Genomic DNA, 22,276 nt, shown 5'->3' on the forward strand with positions numbered 1-22,276 from the left:
TGAGACTAATCTACAACTCTCCTGAAATTTACAATTACTAATTTTATTTTTTAACTAACTCTTGCAGTGTCAACAGCTGTGAAGAAACAGGCACACTCCATAGAACATAAGAAACACTACTATTTCACATATATGTAGTGTACTATCTTCTGGAGACAAAAATGAAGTTTTCTGGCTTATTTCACATTACCTAGTAAAGTTTAACTATGATCAGATGTGACTGTTCAGTTTGAATATTAACTTAAGTCCCCTGCAAAGCACCTATAACTTCAACCCTCAGTGTTCTGTAAGGGCCACTGAGAAAGCTCATTTGAGAGTAAATACATGCAAGGGAGAAAGGAATTGGATGCTCTTCACACACACACGAGACACACCCATACAGCTCTGAGAATAATGCACTGGAGAAACACAACTGCAACCAAGCCTGAACACTGCAAGTATAATGAAAATAATTTTGAATAATCTTTCTGTATATTGTGTGTATATGGAAATGCTTAGAAAAGAAACATTTACAGTGACAAATTACTGACTGGATTTCTCTCCTCCAACCCAAATCCCCTTCCCCCAGCACCATTCCTCCTTCCCTCTTCCCCTTGCACTTTTTATCCTTCTCCTACCTTTAAAGAAACCAAGTTTCTAGAATAGGAATTCTGCAATGACTTGTAATAGATGCCCAATTACTTAAAACACAGTGGTATTTCCACACACTATTCTCCTTTCTCTAAACTATCCTCTGTAGGACTTTCCACCTTCTCTTAGCAGGAACTGAATCCTTTCTAGCACCATCACCACCCCTACTCACATTCAGATGTCTCCAAGGGCTCCTCTGCTAATCTCTGCACTTTGAACATATCTCTCTTTCTTTGTGATCCTCTCGACTGCCACCTCTTCTCTACTAAAACCTAACCAGCTCAGTACTCTCATCTTCCTCAGCTTCACTGGTTCTTGTTTTCTTTGCCCTTTCTTAGAAGAACAAAATCCCTTTTGTGAAAGTTTTTCCTACGACAGTTACAAATGAAACAAAACTTCATGTTCTTAAATTTTGAAAGAAATGGCCAAGGAATTTCTCATAAAGGTTAAGCAATCTTCAGAAAAACTGACAGATAAAGCACAGAAAGAGATAAGTAAGTGGGCATAAGACAATATCTGTTTACTTGCACTGGAGTGTTAGAGGCAGATTATCATGTGTAGGATGACATATGATGCATCTGTTGCCCATTTTTTAAAAAAGAAAAAACCCCAAACTACAGGTGACAATATACACAGTCTGAGTCAATAATGCAGCATCTAATTCAGCTAAATCATGTTGGGAAATGCAGGTGCATGGACACCCATATCCATGCAGCTTTGGGTGTGCTATGCATTTAATTATATGAGCATTACCAACAAAAGGATTTTAACAGTAAAATAAAGGCTTTTCAGTACCCAATTGTAATTTACAAAGAACTGACTTCTGTTTAAATCAATTTTTTAAAAAATATGCATTATAGGAAAACTTACTACACAAAAATGCCCATTTCAGCAAGACAATAATTTCTCCCATTCTTAATGCATCTAACCTACACTAAGAACTAGCACTCCATGCCAATCTGACAGGCAAGTACCTCATGTGCATACTTACAGAGATTGATACGTATCCATAGCTATAGAGAAAAGGATATGAATAACTCCTTCATCAACTCTGCAGGCGGAACTTTGCAATTGATCTTCCAGATGCACCAATTTCTCACTTATTGCTTCACATTTTTCTCCCAACTCTGCAGAAAATATGAAGAACTCCTACAGAAAGTTGAAAAATAAAAGAAAGCACGTTTGCTGCTGACTGCACTTTTCTACATCAAATTTGCATCAAATTAAAGGGAAAATAAAATACTAGTAAGGGAATATGATACTTTGCAGCGCAAAGACATTGCCTAAAAGCAAATTCCCATTAGAGAGACGAAAAGCTGTTTCTATATAATAAATTGGTGATTAATCTGAAATGGAATGAGCTTGTGGTCTCAGTCTCCTTCCCAGCAGAAAAAAAAGTCACCACCTCACTTTCAGCAGATGATTAGGGGTGTGAAGACAACTACTCTGAACTTTCTCCCCCCTTGTCTCATCACAGCAGGGGAGGGAAGTCTCATGCTTACCACTCATTAAGGTACCCAAATTTCAAGTTTTTCATGTAAATAAATATGACTTATACTTTTAGGTCATGTAAGTGTTTCAAGCAGCAACATTTTGATAACTCTTATACACATAAAATGTACTTATATTTTTGAAGAAAAATCTGGCTAGATCACTTGGGGACTTTGCTCAAGCAGTAAAAGAAAATACAAAAGAAAAGAAAAATCAAAGTCTTTGAGATTACAAGAGGAAACTGTACTTTTTTACTGAGTTATCATTAAACAAGACTAAATTTTCAAAAATAACATTTCTCTACTTAGAACTTACAGATGGCAAATACTTTTTCTATTTTAAACTGAGTATTTTAAACCAATTTCAAAGTCCTTCTCATAAGTTTTTTCAGATACATTGCACAAGGGTAATTGCTATTTTTTATATTTTGCATTGAGTAGTACTTTGAGAAATGATCCAAATAAGCAGAAAATATGAGAAGAGAGGAAAAAAAATCAATCCATTTGCACAGCTCTGAGACAAGCCTTTCCTCTCCCTCCCATGGCACCATAGTGCTGTCTACAGTAATGACAGGGGTTATTTGTAAAAAAACATTACGGTGTCAAGATGAACTTCTGCTAGAACCATGTTAAAAAAATGAGTAATTCATCAGCTGGAATCCAGAAAGCTGGACTGTCACTAGACCTGGTCTGTGCACTCATTAATAAAGCCAGCTTCTAATGTGGCCATATACTATCTGCATAAAATTTTTCTCCTCGAAGAAAAAAGTACTTGGGGTTCTTTGCACTTACCAGTTGCTATAAGACACCAGCAGTTGTTTAAGAGAAATGAAACCTTCAGTCAGAGGCCTTCCAAAGAAATCTTACTAATACATTTTGGAATGCTGCCCACTGTGAAACAATTTGAGTTTTGGTGAACACATTTACCAGATCTCAGTTGTGTGCTATCCTTTCACTTTGCATCTCACAGTACATTGCATACATGGGGTTGAATGCCAGAAGAGCTCTTCCTGCTGGCACATCCTCTGTTATGGCACTGAGCTTTACCCTTCTGCTTTCCTTGGGCCTTTCCCAGACATGGCTATGCAGCAGATCCCACTGGCACCAGCTGCAGCTCAGGCCCAGGACAGGTAGGTTGATTAAGAGGCGATGTTGCAAACCCCTGCAGCTCAGACACAAAGGAGCACAGAGTCCCTGGCCCTTTGCACAGGACCAGAGCTGCCACTTCCAGGCATTACCAAACCTGACAACCTACAGCAGCACCCTACAGAATGTATGGATGTGAAAAAACCCCATTGTTCTTAAACTGAGAGCATGGCAGGAGAAAATAAACACTCTCCTTGCAGCAACTGGGAATGTCTTTTTCTGAAGACCAGTGACAGAAGATGAGAAAAAAGTCTTCCATCCAGCTACTAAATTATTATTCAGCATACCAGCAGGACTCCATGTGCTGTTACAGAGTGGGACAACCCAGGCCATTTGTATCAGCAGAAAGCTCTTAGGGAATCATTCTGGGACACACATGCAAGAACAGATGACTGTTGTCCAAGAGAACTTAGGGCTCAGGCTAAACAAATCAGTAAATTGGAATAAATCAAACAGGTACTCTGAAAGCACATCTAAAATTATGACCATGTAGAGAAAGCTCTGCCTATGAAAAAATGCAGGGTATTCCTCCTGAATTATCACATTTTGGGTACATAAGGCATTGCCTAATAATGTAACAAAATCTTGGTTTTTTTGGAAATTAAGGTAAAAGAACAATAAATATTAGGCAAATGTAACCAATTGTAACAACAATATGGGAAGGCAGGGAAATCTGAGAGTGTAAAAGTCAAATCAAACTTGTTTAGGTCTTTAAACACTTGAAACCAATTTAATGTAACTAAATGGCTATGGCTGCACTTCAGAGCAACCAAAACAGCTCTGTAAGATTGAGGTTATATTTAATTACTCTTTAAACCCTAATAATGCAGCTTAATTTCTCTTTATTACAGCTGTAATTGTATATGAATGAACTACTTCTGTATCTACATAATCCAGCTGGATTTTGAGTTGAAATGAGAAGTTCCTCCAACACCTTAGACAAGCATCAGCTCCCAGGAATTTACTTGCAGGTGTCATGTGAAAAATGCAGGAGAACCATTATATAAATTATGATTTTCCAGAATTTATATGAATAAATGAATAAATGTAAAAACAGAAATGGAAGAAACACAGTGCTTTCAAAAATACACAATAATTCTAAGTATTCAACCACTTCCATAGCTTCTGCCTCCAGGCCCTCATTTTAAAAAGGTTTAGATAGCCCAGAGAAGTAGATAGAAAAGATTTCTCTTAGTGCCATTCATGCCTAGTAACATCATTGGTAGCATTTTTATTTGACATTTGTCTATATGGGCAGGAAAACCCCTGTCAGCGATACACAAACTATTCAGAACAGCTCCTGGTTGGAAAGTGGCACTTTACACTGATCAACAATATCTCTGAGAGGAAAGTGGACTCTGCCTCAAGCTCAACTTATTCATAAAATACAACTCATCCAAGCTTGTAGGTTATGCCAATGCTACAAGATGCTGTAAGTCTGAAGATTTTGGTTATTTTTGCTCTAACGGCATTTTTAGGAAGCAGCTGGGAGAGATAGCAGGAGTCAGGAGAGAGCTGAGAGGCAATATTGTTTTATGGATTTTTCTCTGAACAGGGAATGTAGCTGGCTTGGATTTTTTTTTTTTCCCTCCAAATCCTTAAGCAGGTGAAAACAGCACAAATATGGGTGTGATTTAGTTTTTAAGGTGAAATTCTTCTGGCTTCTCAGACAAAGTAGAAATTCTCATTCTTTCTCAAAGACATGAAAGTCTGATGCAAGAAATGGTAAAAACAGACAACGTTCCAGCTGATGCACTGCTGTAACATCAGCATATTGCATCAAGAGCAGAGGGAATGGTTTCCACTTTCATCTTCTGTGTTTTGTTTTACCCTTTTGCAAGACATTACAGCCACCTGTGAGCAACAGCTCCTTGACAGCGTTACTTGAGGAAAATGTTTGATCAGCTTTTCCAGTACAAACACTTCCTATGCTCTTCCATCTAGTTTAGCAATTTTATATAGAAGAAATTGGCATTGTAGATTAATTTAATTCTATTTAGGATTAGAGTCTATATTAGTCTTTGGTGGTTGTGCTGAGAAGAAGGATTCCCAGATATATCCTTAAAATTCATTCTTCCTACAGAAGAACTTTTGCAAAAGGGCATTGCCTTACTTCCAAGCAGCAATATCATAATCCAAATAAAATAGAAGCTTTAGAACACCTTCTGCAGAGTCAAAGCCAGATTTCTTTCACATGCACTATACATCCTTGGCCACATAATAGTTAAAATAATTCAAAGTAACATAAGTAACAACTACAAAAAGGTGTCCTTGCAGGCAGATACTTCACATTATGGCACAAGGTTTAGAACAGTGATCTACAGTTGACAGAAGTGCTGCATGCTTTCCCTTGACCCTTGCAGAAGTTAATGGCAATTGTCAGCACTTAAAACTCCAGAATGTTAGGCCACAACGTATCTTAAATAATTACTAGAAACAAAATGTAACCATCCATATTTGTCCTGCTTTAACAGATGCTTCAACCACATGCAGGCTAAGTACACATGCCCTTAGATAAATGAGCTGCATGGCCATGAGGTGACCACAGTGCAGGGGAGGAGCAAACAAAAGAATCTGTTCCTCCTCTGCATCCCAGTTTTACTGACCCACGTGCATTGTCCTGGGCAGCTGTTGTAGATGAGGAAGGCCACTGAGATGCTCATGACCAACACCAGCAAGGCTGTCCAGGAAGCAGCCAAGGAGCACCAGAGCCTCTCTGTCACTTGCAGTGTGACCAAGCCTGCTGTGACTGTCCTCAGCTGGTGTCTGCATGTACGGCTCTTAGCAGATGACAGGGCTAAGTGGTTCTGGTTGAGAGTACAGACTGCTCCAGGGCTAATGTCCCCTTGCAGTGAGCAGATTTTCTTTCTGCTACAAACCAAGTTGGTTACATTCCATTTTACCCTTACATAGCACACAACAATAACTAATAGTTGTCCTATATATCATTATGTGGTTTTATATATATATCATTATATGTTTTATGTGGTTGAAGACTTTGACTTTCAACTAGACTAGGATTTCTAAACTTTTTATTTCTATTCCTTTCCATCTTTTCTTCACCATGTTCCTGTCTTCCATAGAGGGAGATGTCCAGACTAGAGCCATAGTCCTCTGGAGGCTTTGGCATTCTCAGCTAAGCACAGTAATTATTTCTGTCTTACAACTGACATTCCCAGTAATGAGGCTGCAAGTGACATTTGCCCTTTCTTCCAACACAATGAAGGTAATGAATCCCACTATATTTGCAGTCCACTATAAACCTAGATTCTCTTTGTGCAGTATTGTCAATTTAGCTGCTATTTACCATCTGTATACATAAATCCGACTCTTTTTCTCCCTCAAATGTAATTTGCACCTGTCTTTCAATATATCCCTTCTTATTGATTTCAGACTATTCTTTCAATCTATCAAGACCATTTGGAACTCTAATCCTAATTGAAATTATGTTGACTGGCACATAAACTCCTGGCTTACCTCCTTTTTAAAGGCAAACACAAGTCTGCCTTTACTGATCCCTTGGGACTTCAAGCTTCCTCTAGGAGTTTTCAAAGGAGCTTGTTAATGGTTTGGAGATTGTTTTTCTTGGCTCCCATGTGCTCAGGAGAAATTTCATCAGTCTAGCCTCACTTGAGTACATCTCATTTGCCTTTGGATCTTTTGCTACCTGGTAGTGAATACTAGGAGCACTACATAATTGGGCACAGCTTATAATCTTTAGAAAGACCAAAAGCACAGAGAATAAGAAAGAAAAAATTTTCTGATCACATTTATTTTCTCATTCACCTTTCCTATTAGAAAGGTGCTTCACCTTTCACTTTCCATGCTTTCTTTCACCTTTCCCTTGCATCTAACTTATCCCTGAACTCCCTTGTCATTTCAGATGTCTTCTGTTTAATGTAGCTTAGCGTGCTCAGGGGTCTTGCTGCTTCACACTTACACTGAGCAGTATGCTTCTAGACTCATTCTTACAAACACTTTTGTCTTTTCCTTGTCAGAACTTTTGAGCCACTGAAAAACTGCTGATATAGTCTGTGACTGTATTTGCACTTTTCTGCACCAAAAGAAGATGGTGCTACACTATAAACCTGATGTCTTCTGGACAGTACCAAAGAAAATCTGCTGAATCCTCCTCCTATAGAGTCTGTCCTACAGAAACTCCCCTGTTGCTTCCCTGATTTTGTTTAGATGAGCTTTTCTTTCATGGAGGCATCTATCTAACTTCTCTCAGAAGAGGGATCAAGGCTGTTTCCCAGTTACTTTTGCTCTTATCACCTTCCACTTACAGACCACTCCCTTGTTCCATCAGTGTGGTTATATATATTTAGGAGACTTCAGCACTACAACACACTCCCCATTGTCTCATATGCAACAAGTTAGGCATAAAGCCTTCCAGCCAGCTGTGACCTACCTCTTTCCCACCATAACATACTTTTCCCACACTCCCTTTGCTTGGACTGATTCCTAACCCTTCTCCACATGGAAGTGTTAAATGACTCATCAGAATTACAGTGGGGTTGGCAATTCTTCCCTTTGTGTATCTCCCATTACAGCTACAGAGGAGTGTCCCTGGAAAAGCATCTCTGCAGGAATAGAGTTTTTCACTGCCTTCCAGCACCCTGCTGTGGCCTGACAGCAGTCTTCCTATTCTCATCCCTACTAGACTGAAGATATTCCCTAATTGCAGACTTTCTAAAATGAGAGCACACTACTGCACTGGCTCATTTAATTACACTGGGACAATTCCAGCTCCTGCTGCGGGAGGATGAGGCTATTTACTGACTTACCAATAAAAATTCACAGTGGGTCAGGACTTGGATAAAGAAACAAAAGTACCAAACTGTTTTCCTGTGTCCACACCCTGCTGTGCAAGGAGTAAGTAGAGCTGGGTTTCATTTATAGGTGGTTCCTAGTGTTGTTCATTCCCATCTCTGTTCCCAAGGCACTAAGATGCAGGAATGACTTAACTGGGTGCTCTCCTGCAGGGAGTGAGGAGACTGACCAGAGAGAATTAGGGGACCAAAGCACCAAAGGTACATTTAGGTAAAACCTTGACATGGTACAGGCTGCTGACACTTTCACAGAGCTTTGTGGAGAGCTCTCTACAAGTCACCATCAGTCCAGCTGTGGCAGTGTGGTAGAGCCTGGCTTTCTACCATATTTCCTTTTCTTTTATTTCTATTTTTGCTTTATATTCTCTTTATGCACTTTTGTCCCCCTCCACCAAAACTTTGAAAGTCTCTCTGCTTCTGAGGACTTTAAGATATAAAGCTCTTGGTGCACACTTCTACAGTGGCAGCCCTGTAAACCTGTGACCTCTGATGCCCTCAGTATTTTGCCCTGATGGCAGTAGGGCTTTGTGCTGCCTTTATCCCACAGGCTTCCCTGTCCCTATTTCATTCCATGTATGGACACAAGCAGCCACACAGTTTATCTATAATTCACAGCAAAGTTCACTTATCAGAAAGGCCATTTGCATTTTCTGCAAGGTTCACCTTCATTCTCAAGGCTTCCTGTTTTTATTTATGCTAAACTCACACACAGCCAAGCAATCTATCCTAGGTGTGTCCCCATGTCACAGTCTCCTTGAACACAAAGTCAACAATCTGAGCTTGGTGTTGCAGTTAGATTATCCTTCCTGGATCATTCCAGCTGCTCCACAGTCTTTGGATTCACTGGTGGGAATCTAAAGAAATGCCTCATCTGAATAGTTATCCTAAATTTAATATTTATTTATTTAATATTTACCTGGTTTGGAGCCCTTGTCAGTTGTACTTGACAGGAGGCATGTATGCTGCTATGGAAGGTGAACTGGGGGTTACTGGAGCATGTAATTTATTTGCTGGCTGGACACAATGCTTGGATACTAAATTTCCTTACTATGTAAGTTGCAACCCAAGGCATACTGATATACAAATGGACCAGACTGCAACAGTACAGCTCTTAGACCCAGGGTAACCCTTCTTACACATGTATTAAACTCCTAGTTTGTAGGTAGACAGTTTTTTGTACGTTGGCAGGTTTTTCTCATAGGCCATGCATCTCATGTCGCTCAATTATCCTAGCTTTCTTAAATACAAGCACTAGGTTCTCAGATCTTGTTATTTGTGAAAATGGTGTAAAATTACAAACATCCAGTATTTTTGTTTAGATGAAATTCCTATTACTGTGTATTCTGCTGCACTATGCTTGCATACTTCAAAAATAAATTCAAAGGTATTTTTAGTGGCACACAAGAAAACAGGCTAAGCATCATGACAGTGCTACAGTGGGGCTGGCTAAATATTACTGGTTCTTATTTTCCCCAGTGTGTTCATCCTGTTGTTGGTATGTGTTAAAAATATTAGCACAGGTTTTAACTATAAACTCCCTGAAATACTCAGCAATTACACCATTACCTTCAATGGAGGAAAAAAGAAAAAAAGGAATGGGCTCACTCTCATTGTGATTGTGTTGCTTTTTCCAAGTGCTCACACAAGTGCAATTTCTAAGCAAAGGTAGCACCATAAACACAAGTGTCATTTATTCTAATTGAGACAAAGAAAATTCTGTACAATATCACCACTTTATACTGCCTAGGAAACACTTACCTCAGATAAATGACCCTCTGTTCCAAATGAAATGTCTTCCATAACCTGTTAGAGATAAATTATTAAGTATATAGTAGATACATGCTATATAAACAGTATGATTTTAATGGAACTTATAAAAACCATTTGGCACAATAAAAAGTTATGTAAGCTGAAAAATTGCATCAATTTTCTTCACATGCATGAAAGACTTAAATTGCATTTATAATGGGGCAGTGGCAGCCACCCAATATTTAAAACTATATTTGAATACATTTTATTAAGGCCTGCTTTGGCTTCTCACTTAAAACCCACAAGGAATACTGCCTCTAAAACTGAATGACTAACTACAGATTGAAACAAACTTTTCTATCAAGCTCTTGCAGATCTGTACACCACTCAAGAGTCTACAGGCTTTCCTTTTTGGTACAAACCCTGTAAATTATCTTGGGCAGGAGAATGAGAGGCCAAATCAATGTTTCCTATTGGTAACAAATGCTATAGTCAGTTCTTTCTTCAAAATTTCCTTCATTTGTGAAGTCTATAAGAAATTAGCCAATGTTTCATTGACTGGCTGAGGAGTAAAGAAATTTGATATTAGCATCATTGGGAAATCATTAATACTAATCACACATAACAGTGTTGTTGATAATAAACTGAGATAGGGATACTGCATTGGTATCCACACACACACACATATATATAGATATACATAATAAAAGTGCAAAATTATTAATCTGCCATAAAATCACAATTGTTACTGGATACTATTTTCAGCAATCAATCTGAAAAAATGGTTTAAATTTCTCTTGCCTGTAATATTAATTTTCTGATGGTATCTTTACTGCTAAATTCCACATAAGCATTAAGCTTCCTGAGGTGCTACAATCCCTACCTAAAGAGCCAGCATCTTTACCAGCAGACCTCCACCCCAGGCTGAGATGCAGCTGAGGGGCACCGTGCAGCACAGCTCCACACGAGGCTGTGCAGTGAGGATCTGACCATTGTGGACAAGGCAGCTGCCTCCTGCCACTGACATCCTTTTTTAGCTGGGATCAATACAAGAAACACACAAATGCTGACTTTCACTAATGCTTCATGCTGACATTTAAAAATAAGATTAAAATTTAAATTTCCAAATTATTTTCTAAGCTCCACAAATACAGCATTTAATTAAAGCTCAAATGAATGCAGAGTTTATTTAGCTTTCAAAAGGCTTTGTCCTTTACACATTACACATTTGCCTCCTGGACCACAGGCCATCCCAATGCACAGTAATCAGTTACAGTCTGCTCACAAAGGCTTTCTTGGTGCTTGCTAGCACTAAATTCTGAAAAATGTTGTATCACGTTCTGTGATAACTTCTTTTTAATGGCGGACACCACATTAAATATTATTTTTTGTGATGGTCCATTTGGTATCACTTAGACCTCAGTAACTTCTAAAAATTTAATCTCATGAAGACTTTACAATTATAGAACATTTTCCAAACACCAGAGTGATCTTCAACAAACCCCAAAACATCACCCCAGATGGCTAAACTGAAGTATGCAGAGAAGAGGAAAAAGACAGCTGATCTTATCCTTATCCCTGCTCTCTACTTTCTTTGTGATGAAAAAGTAAGAAATTAACTACAAACAATTCTGATGGGACAACTACCAAAAAATGCTGACTTACAGAAGGTAAAACTACTGAATTTTGGATTTTACCTTGTAACTTTAACCACCTCAATTTTCTTGAAATCTAGTAGGTGTTTCTTTCCTTCATAGTGATTAAGAGGGAGCACTGCACAGCATGCCAGAGAGCAGAAGAAGAAAAAAGGATAGGTCAGGAACTCAAGCCTGCAGGTGCACACATAGCCATGTTCATCAGGTTACTTGCTGTTAGGGAGGTTCCAGCACACACAAATCTCTCAGTTTATTAGTGATCACTGGTGTTTTGCTGTTTGTAAAAGCTCTTTATGAAAGTGTTTGCTTACACATATATTATCAAGAAGAAAAAAAATAAAGCAAGATATTATAAGGAGTGGAAGAAGCAGTCATTAATGTCTGAAGAGAAATGAAATGATGCTGTATATTTTAGAAATCCCCCAGATTGCATCTAACCATGTAGTAATGATCACTGCAATTTCCACCTCAGTTTAAAAGCATGAAACATATGTGGGATGAAAACCAAAACCCACCTTAAATTGTTCAGAGGCTTAGAAGAAAATCAAGCCAAATACTCACAAAAAGTCAAACTACAACTGAAATGATGGGACACCTTAATTTCACCAACACAGCTACCAGCTAGAAAGTACACACTTATATGAGAATTCAAGAATCCACATCAAATACATTCCACATGACTGAGGGTAGCAATACTGTCTGCAACTTTGCTCCAGTCTTTTTCTAATGCTAGCCTAATGAACCTAATGAGTTATCTTCAACTGAGAGAAGCACATCTTATTTAAGTAACTCAGAGTGGTTCACAGGATGATTTTTGATGGCCCCATTTTATTTAGCTTCTACTGAAACATCATTAATGATGTTGCAACAAACTGAGCTGTCGATGCGTTTGATTTTCATCCCTAGTTAACAGACAGTGTTGTAATGGAAGCCTGATTTACTGAATTATTCTGGGATGCCAGTCTACCACAAAAAACTGTAGAAAAAAAATCATCAGTGTCTTAAAAAACACACTTATGAAAACTATAAAACAACTGTTGACAGTTAATAAAGCTGTGCTCACATGATAGTAAAATAACAAACTTTCGAATAATTTATACCTTACATATTTTTGTACCAGAACATGTCATATTTTATGATTTAGTGAGGCTATTTAATTAAAAATGATAAATGGCCCCTCTGCAAAGCAGTATCTGAGGATCTACAAGAAGGGCTCTTTCATCTATTTTGCTGTTATTATTACTGTTATGTTTCTTACTTAGTTTTTCTTGCTTTCAAAGTAAACCTATAGAGTAAGATACAGTAATATGCAAGAAAACTATTTATAGTACACATCAACAAAACCAATATTCACCTGGCACTAGTACTTAGCTCTATATGATACAATAAATAAGTGGAGAGCTTCATTTATAGAATTCCACTGTAAAGTAAATAAATCACCAGGGTCTGTAATGTACTTTCCAAGGCATATATGCACATATGTTATTATCAGCCTTTCCTTGAAGTCTTGAAGTGATTAATTCAGTAAACTCTAAGTACAAAGGACACTCTTTCCTTCTGCTTCAGTGGCCAATGGTGCTCTCTAGGAATTCCCTGAGGGGGAACAGAGGTTGTGCCACAGTTGAACAGCATAGTCATTCCAGAAACATGGCAACCACAGCAAGCCATTCCTCTCACAGGGGCACCACAGCCTTGTTAAATAATATGAAACCACATATTTTGACAAATACATGCTTTTCTATTAGGTATCCTCACTTGCTGATAAATGGCTATGAAAAGGTCCCCTGCTAATGGCTAGGAATAAGTTTTTCCATGGAAGTGATAAAAATGTCTAAGTTGAGAGACTACACACCACATCACTATTTTTTTTTTTGCCACAAATATTGAATTATTTTTAAATAAAAAGTCACTACCATATAACAGAGCATTTAAATGCTTCAGAAGTGGTTTGCTTTTCAAGTCCATTTACAAATCAAGACAAATTTTTTCCTTGCACTTCAACATGTTCAAAACCAGAATTTAGCATGATTTGTGTCAGGTTTTTTCATTTGCTTTTATATTCCGCCTTTTGATGAACTACTAAGAGATGTCAGAGAATAATCTGTGATGTCTCTTCTCTAAAAGTTTAGATACTGCCTGTCACTGCCAATACAGTTTCCTCTTCCATTCAAGATGTGGGGAATCATCCCTCAAGTCCCACAGATCTCTCCACAACCAGAAGTCATCTCACTTCAGCTGCCCAGCTGCCATTCTTGGATAGCAAGGTTGATTTCCTAGGAAATAATCTGGGTTTGCAGGGGTGAAAGGGGTGATAATCTATAGCACAAATATCAGGAGTGCTACAGAAACAGTCACAAAATACCAAACACTCCAGAGCTTCTAAGCACTTTTGAAAGAGGAGCACAGCTTTCCATAACCAACAGAACTCCTCATATTATTTCAGTAGACTCATAAAAAATATGCTAAGGCATTGATGGAGGTGGAATCAAAGCCAAGCTGACTATTTCTAATAAAATGTTCTCTCTGTGAAGCCAGTCTGTAAACCATTTGCCCTGGCAAAAGACTGCAAGAACTACTGAAGCCCAATATAAAACCAGAATTTTACTAACAAGAGGAGATTTTACAGTCAGGTATGGGTCTGCTTTTCACTAAAACTCAGCCAGTATAAATGCAAAATTAGGCATCAGATTTCAGAGCAATGCACAGTTCAATGGCTCTTAATATCAGATACAATTAAGCATAATTTAAATTTTTTCAACCTAATTCCATGCTAATAAAACTAACAACTGCTGTTGGAGGGTCTTTTTGTCTCAGTGGTGCTGTTGGGTGATGAAGATTTTTTAACAGCTTGTTGACATAGGCAGTACAGTTAAAAGACTATTAGATAATGGTTGATTTTTCAAGCAGGGATAGCGTTCCAGATCAAAACATGAAAACATAAAAGAAATTTGTCAAACCTTCTAAGCTTCATTATTTTTTCCTCCTTTTAATAATCGTTGGATGCTGTAAGCCTATTAGCATCTATTAGCTCAGAAGCCTTTGACCATTTCACTAAGGGAGGAAAAGTAACTCTCTCTCCATGTCAGCCAACAATGACCCAGGCTAACAAGTCAGCAGGACCAGCTCAGAATGAAACTCATTGGTGAGATGAGGAACAACTGATAATTTTGCCTAAATAGTTTTTCCTTTAAATCCTGATGTACATTCTGTATTTATTGCCTGAATAATTTCTGCATTTTAAAAAGACTGATGGTAAAAGGGAAAAGGGCTGAGGGACTTCTGAGAAGCTAATAAGCTATTTTATTCATGTCCCAGATTGAAAGCCAGATGTTAAGTTCATACTTAACCTGCCCTGCTGACCCATCACAAAGATTCAACTCCTCCTCTCAACAGGAAAACCAGCAGTATCCCTTGAAATACAGCTGCAGAGTACTTCAGATACCTCTTTCAGCTCCCTGTGTTTGGGGCAGGAAACAGCACCCCACTCTGTGCCCTTTAGAAAGTGACCTTCTTTTCTTTTTTCAGAATCAGGTGGGGCATCAGCAGTCATCTCCATCTCATCCATTTGGTTCTCTTCTTCCTCAAAACCACAGCAACTGGCTTCTTTCAGCTGAAACCCTCGGATCAACAGCTGACAGGCCTCCAAGTCAGCTTCCCACACTCTTTGGAGCAGCTGGCTCCCACAGCTGAAATAAAAGCCAAAAGAAAATAAAACTGCAGTTCAGGGAAAATAGTTGCTATTTCAAGTAACACTCGCAGTAACTGCTTATTATAGACAGAAAAGTAAAAACAACCAAAAAACCTAACAGCACCTCAGATACTCCCACAGAGATAACACTGCTGTATCAAACTGAAAAGCAGCAAAATTATTGCCCTATTACAAAGCAGATGATAGAAAAACCTGCTTGGGTTAAGATGTTGCTTCCAACTGCACAGCAAACACTGGCTATGTGAGACTTCCTTCTGTTCTTCAGACACAGGTTCAGGGGCCTTGCCATCATAACCAGGGCTTCCTTCACAATATCTGAAACACAGGCCTGTGTATCCTGCTCCCATGTGGCTTTGCTGAATTTGATGTAAAAGATCATGTGTGAGCAATCACACTACTTACTGCATTAAATCAGGTCTAAGTTTTGGAAAGTAGGTACACTAAATTTCTTATTAGACTAAAATGTGCTTACTTCAGCACTGGTGAATCAGATTAGACTAAACCACAATGGTCTCCCTTTTTTGAGTCTTATATTTTTTGAGTGCTGTTGTTATCTCTTACTAATGTGCTTTGGTTTCCTTCTACTTTGTTAGGCTACCAAAACAAAAACCAAATTCAAAATACAAAGCCTCTATAAACTTTTCATCTATTAGTCATCTCTCAAACATGTACATTATAAGTAATGCTCCTGAGATCCAACCAAAAGTTATTTCCACCTGAAATAAGTGGGACTTCTGAGTGTAGATAGATTTTGAGAACTGAATACTAACATCATACTGTTTGTAAATGATGTGGCCACATGTCCATTTTATACATGTTGTCTCAAGGGAAGCCAATGAGTAGGTTGCTTGCTAAAATATAGTAGATCACTGGCAGAGCCTGGGATGGGACTGAGAAGTGACTATTCCCATGGCAATCCACACTTTCAGACAGATTTCAGTGCTAATAACTGCAATATTTTTTTCACTCTTCTTTTTCAAATTATAAAATTTACTATATAAATACTATATTGTGAGAAATTTTAAGTGACTTAGAAGAAAAATAACTATTTGATTTTAACTTTTCTGACTAAATTAAGTACCACCTTATCTTTTATCCCAAACAAAGGAAAAAGAAGCTACACTTCTCACAATGAGTTCATTAAACTAACACAAGTATGTTTTTAACTCCACAAATTCTACAAGATACCAAGCTGTAAAAATCACACAGCAATATACTGAGACTGAAAGCAAAATCAGGCTTCAGAAGCTGAGCTATTTGATTTGTGCTTAAGAGTCAGTATATGTGTTTATTGAAGGCATAATGCAGCAAGGGGTCCACAAATTGGTCTCCCCCAAGGAGTTCAAAGTATCACTAATTAGAAGGGAAAAATGGATTACACATCTGTGTTCCATCCAGGTAGCATTTCACTTACCAAGCCAGAAAAATAAAATAAACCCTGCTGTTTCCCTACTTGTCAATCACATTATCATAGTTACACAGTCAAAACATTTTCCTGCAGACATACATAAGCTCATTTACTTGCTTTTTGAAAATGTTTGTTTGCATCTATTTGTAGCTGATTATTAAAAGCTAAAAAAAAAACCAACACTCTAGAGAGCTAAATCAGAATTTCTAGAGGATAACTTGTTTTGGCTATTTAATTTAATGAAGAGCTTTATTGACAAAATTAGGGCAGAGATGGTGACGTATGCAGGATTTCACAGTGGGGAAGATGAACAGCATGTATAACAGTACAGTGTAATGGCTGCTGTTATTTGGCCCTGACTCAGTGCATTGGTCAATGTGGTTTTGTCTGTGTCTAAGTTTTAAATGCATTTTAGTGATCAGCAGTTACTGAATCTACTGCTAACAGATGGTTTTTATCTGAAGGCTATCATTGTTTTATCATGGTATTTGTGAAACTCTGATACAACTTGAACTAAGATGCTAAGATGTTATGCTGAATTTTTCAAACAAAATCAGTGAATGCACGTACACTTGGATACTCTGAACAGATCTAAGCCCAGCATATCAAGGCTCCACCTTTTAGTCTGTATTTAGGAATTCAGTGCCTTGAAGCATTTTTCAAACACACTTTTGGAATGAAAATTACTTTAAAGCTGCAAATAGCTAACACAGAGAAACATTTCAAATGATTATTACCAATTATGTTGTCCCCAGCATGCAAAAAACTAGCTTTTACATCAGGTGTTAAAAATTAAACTTAACTGAATTTCAGAGTTTGGTTTATTCATTTTCAATCCATATTAAAAGCGCATTTGCAGTCTCCATGAAGCCTCCATGGGTGGCTGTACAGAACACTGAGAGATTTTTCAGGTATGAAACGTTTCAAAATGATGGATCGAGTCTGGATGAGATTTTACATTATTCCTATACTTATAAATATTTCATGATGTATCAACACCTCCAGGTGTTATATGCCTGCCTGTATATTACTATCAAAGTGGCATATGTGGCAAGTTCAATGAAGGTGTCTGGAACAATCTGCTGGAATCCACAACAAATCACAATCCATCAACCATTTACATAGACCCAGTGACACAAAGCATACCTTAATCACCTGCTGATTCTGAGCTGCCAAGAGCCAGAGTGCCAGGCTTTGTACAAACACCAAACACATTAGAATGATGGCCTTTCCCTCAAAGCAACTTTTCTCTTTCAAACAATCAGCAAGAGCTAGGATACAGATGAGGATTTTCAAAAACACAGTGGACTGGACATGGAATGTTAGTTACAGTTCTACAGTTTAATTAGTTACACGAGTAACTAATTAATCTAAGTGGTGCCAAGAACACTGAGGCATCACAGTGAATGAGCATTTTAAGATTTGTGGGAGGGCAATGAAACATGCCATTAGATTCCCAAGATCTTCATCCCTTGGAGGAGGAATCATATAAGGTCAGAGATGCTAGTATAAGAATACAAGGGGCAAGTGATTGACACCAATGTGTTTTAACATCTACTGAGGAAAGTCTTTCTTCTCACATTAAAAAAAAAGACAAATACTGAGTAGAGAGTTAAAGACTCTGAGTAGCCCTGACACTGGAAGCTAGTAGTTAATCTTGATGAGACAGAACAGAAGGAGTCAATGAAGGAAAAACAAAGTGAAATGGAAAAAAAGACAGAAGTGCTCATTTTGAATGAATGAGAGTAGGACAAGACTGCTTTTGTCAAGTCATGGCCAGGGAAATTGATGATGAAGTAAGTGAGATGCAAGACTCCATGTGAGTAATTTTTTAGCTGCATGGATAGCTTGGACAGGTTTTACCTCAAGGATACTGTGCAGAAAGAATCTACAAGAGCAGGCCTAAGCTGACTTGAAGAATGGCTGAGACATCCACGGCAACACAAAAGGACGCAGCAGACAGAATTCTGCATTAGGTCAAGTTGATGATGATGAAAGAGCCATCAGAGAAACAGGGCTGTTTATGGGCAGGAGGAAATGGATGTGGAACACAGAGGCTTATCCTTGAGTTCTCTTCATAAAGTGGCAATTGACACTGTAATTGCAGTTGCCTTTACTAAGGGTCAAGCAATTTTATAGGAAACACAACCAGGGTAAAAAGCCAAAAGGAAACTAGAAGATATCTCCCCTCTACTTGTGATGTTGGGTGAAATTCATGTCAAGAGACATAACCAGCAAGGGTTCTCTCTCTTTTGAGTTCCAAAAAACATTGCTCTTCTGCCTTTTGACGAGATTCTGGGAGGTATCTATGGGGGCTCTCTATGGCTCTCAGCACAACATTATTCTAAAGCTATTTATAGTGCTAACTGGAACTACAAGAACATGACTTTTCTTTATTGAGGGCTCTGCATACATACAAAAGGCACATTCAGTTCCTAAACATTGTAGTCTAAATGAAAACATGCCTGTGTAAAAATAGTAAAAAGATTTTATATTAAACTCTATTAAAAGAAAAAACTAAAACAACCAAACCACAAAACCAAACCAAAACAAAGTTCTGCAAAACCTCCTCAAAAGCATATTGGAATCAACACAGGAAGATGTCACCGCTTATATGCTTCCTGAAAACTGTCTATAGTTTTCAGGAATGCCCCTTGGTGAGTGAATTGTTACAAGTGGTTTATAACACCCTGAGGTCAACACCATGATGTTGGTTATTTCAAGGGAAATACCTGTAAGAACCCTCACACTGAAAGCCAGGAGAGTGAGACTGAAGCTAAAAGGTTACACAGTAAGACAACTATTGAGAAATGGCATAATCAAAATGTAACTTAGGATGGAAGGCCACCCATCACTAAGAAGAGATATTCTAGATGACTTCCTTTTAATAGGTGAGCCACATTAAGGTACATTTTCAGGAAACCATGTACTTATCTTCTCCCAGAACCTGGCACACATTTTAACTCTATTGACTGACCCTAAAAGCAGTTTTCTCTCACAAAAAAAGCAAACAAAATGCAACAAAAACAGTCTGGCACAAACATCAGGGATTTTCATTATGACAATTAAAATGATTGAAAACTTTTGAGGCTTGCATAAAATGGCACTGTGAATCAAAAGACTTTGTTCAATATCCCCATTCTTTATTGAACTATTGTACAAACTAGGGAAAGTTTTTCTATATTTTGGTCACTTGCTTCTATTTATGTTTTGCACCACAGGGGAGGAATGAGCTCTTCTCACTCAACATTTAGCTATGACTTTTTTTCCCTTTTCTGAAGGCAATAGCTGCGCAGTGAACAAAGGAGGCAAGCAAAATGATACTTTGAGGATAAAAAGTATTGATACTTCTAATGATACTTTGAGGATAAGAAGCCATGTTATTGTTTCACTCTTAGCAGAGCCTCACCTTTTTATTTGATTCATCATATTAATTCACAGTCATGCATTAATAACACTTCTTATATTTAAGAATATCGCTTAGATATTCTTAAATATATTTCTCTATATAATTCTTAGATTTAAGAATCTACTCCAGCTTTACTTCTCTTTTTCATTAAAAAAAAATTTTAAAAGAAGTTTCCAGCCTGATCAGTTCTTGTTCTTTAACCTTGTCTGTTACATTTTAAGATGCCGACAGCCAACTTGTGGAACAAACCAAGGACTACACTGTGCCAATCAGTGACTCACATGAGGCTCCAGGGGGAAGGAGGCACATAATCCTGTTTTCCCCACCTGACTGGTGTGCAACAGCAGACTGATAAGGGAGCAACTACAAAGAAAATGTGGACTAAAACTTTTGTTTCCCCTTGGCCTGCACACTACAAAGTCACCTTCCCTAAACATCTGAAATCAAAACTCTTTTATTCTCCCCTTCTTGCAAGTCTCCCTAATCCTATAAACGCCTTCAACATAACCTCAATTTCACAATTCAATTCCTTGCATTGTGTCTCTCTTCCCCATTCTCCTCAGGAGCCAAAAATCTCATGAAATAGCTTCATATGGTTCCAATCATGTGGTTGTCTCCCAGTGTGGGAGACATCATTTCTACTCCCTTATTTTAAAGCTCACTGATAACACTTGTTTGCTGCTCACCACTACTGTCACATTTTTCCATGTGAAAACAAGACTCACTCCCAGAAGGCGACTCCATATATTCCCTTGCCAGATAACAACCTTCTCTACCTTGGAGACTAGCTAAAACTCCCAGGCAAAGTTTGAAGCTGGTAGTACTTTTCCCTGGCACAAGCAACAGCAACTTGCTTCTCCAACCTTGCCCTCTCCTTTATAAAAAATAAAATAATATCTACAAACCAGCAATTAGCTCTCCCTCTTTAAATGTGATGTTTCACCTACTAGAGAATATTCTGGATCAGAACCACAGAAGCCCAAGAAAGCAATCCCTACCTAACTTTGAGACTTTTACATCTTCAATACCTGAAAATTTGCTCGGGGCTGACATTTCTAGTATCTACACTTTATAGCCACAATCAGGTTCTGTGCACATCAGTCCTATCCAAAAGACATCCAGTGCACCCAGACAGGACATGACAGTGCAGCACTGAGGTGTGGACATCACTTTCATGCAGCTCAAGAATGGGTGTTGGCAGTGGCTCTGCTTTCTACAGCATCCCCAGAGCCAAGCAAATATGCAGGGACAGATTTGAGGGAAAAGGTGAGCAGAGCCTCCAAACCAGCCCTTAATGGGGTGGCTGTGGCACACACATCTCCTCAAGACAGAGCAAATCTGGATGCGCAGTAGACAGAGTACCTGGAGCCAGATATCCTGTGTCCTTGTTGAGTGATCTACCCTCTACAATACTGCTATGGAACACCCACCACAGTCTTAAATTGTGTTGGGATTAGGAGCTCTCACTTTTTGGCTTGGTGAGCAAAAAAGAAGAGCAACAGTTCAATTCCCGCCTTGTTCACAAATACCAGATGAGTCCTGGTGGAGAACCCCAAATACATTCAGACACCTTCTCATCTGAGATATTTAACACTGGAGACACCCCATGCCGAGTACAAAAAAACACTTAGAGAATGGAACAGAAATGGAACACTGTGTTGGAAGGAAAAATGCCATGCTGGAAGGCAACCACTCAAACACTGCACAGCCTTCTTCAGACAGCTGCTGCCTGTGGCATGCTCCCTGCTTCTTCACATCTCTGCTTGCCCATATCTGAACTTCCACTCCAGGAACACTGCGTTTCTGTGAGTCTGGGAGCAGGGACAACAGGTCTTTATTCTCCTTTCAGTTAAAAAATTAACCCAGTTCTTCACTGCCTCTATTTTCTCCCTCCCTCTGTCCTGTTACCCAGAAGGTAACACTGCCACTCTATTACTTGGGGTAGCTCCAGGTAGTGTCTTTAGACAAAGACATTTTGTATATATTCATAATGAGGCTATACCACCAATTCTATAAATTGCACAATTAAGGAAAAAGGGTAAGTATACTATTACGATGGATTCTAAGATTTCTAAGGAATTTTCTCAGACTTCACAAAAGCTATAAACTTCAACTGCCGTGAAGTTCATATTGCTTTAAAAATTCCTTTCCATGCAGAATTTTTCATAGAAAGAAGCTAATAGCAACAAATAAGAAATAATATTAATGTAAAAATACATGGCCCCCACAGTAATCTAAGTAAACAAAA

The 22,276-nt window shown here is 38.4% G+C and overlaps 1 protein-coding gene across 4 annotated transcripts in view; it reads right to left on the minus strand.

Annotated features, from left to right (window-relative positions):
- Positions 1 to 1,602: 1,602 nt before the first annotated feature.
- Positions 1,603 to 22,276, minus strand: part of DISC1 (DISC1 scaffold protein) — a 178,981-nt gene continuing 158,307 nt past the window's right edge. For 2 of the 4 annotated variants that reach the window (XM_077175602.1, XM_054630483.2), the window contains 3 exons: positions 14,945 to 15,188; positions 9,857 to 9,901; positions 1,603 to 1,779 (listed from right to left, as the gene is read on the minus strand). In XM_077175602.1, coding sequence (XP_077031717.1) covers positions 1,618 to 1,779; positions 9,857 to 9,901; positions 14,945 to 15,188 — 451 coding nt within the window. In that variant the 3' untranslated portion in view covers positions 1,603 to 1,617. Of the gene's footprint in view, positions 1,780 to 9,856; positions 9,902 to 11,544; positions 11,621 to 14,944; positions 15,189 to 22,276 lie in introns of those variants that run through there. The other 2 variants (XR_013181410.1, XR_013181411.1) reach the window with 2 other exon arrangements.

The sequence above is a fragment of the Agelaius phoeniceus genome, chromosome 3 (genome assembly GCF_051311805.1).
Source record: "Agelaius phoeniceus isolate bAgePho1 chromosome 3, bAgePho1.hap1, whole genome shotgun sequence".
NCBI lineage: Eukaryota > Metazoa > Chordata > Aves > Passeriformes > Icteridae > Agelaius > Agelaius phoeniceus.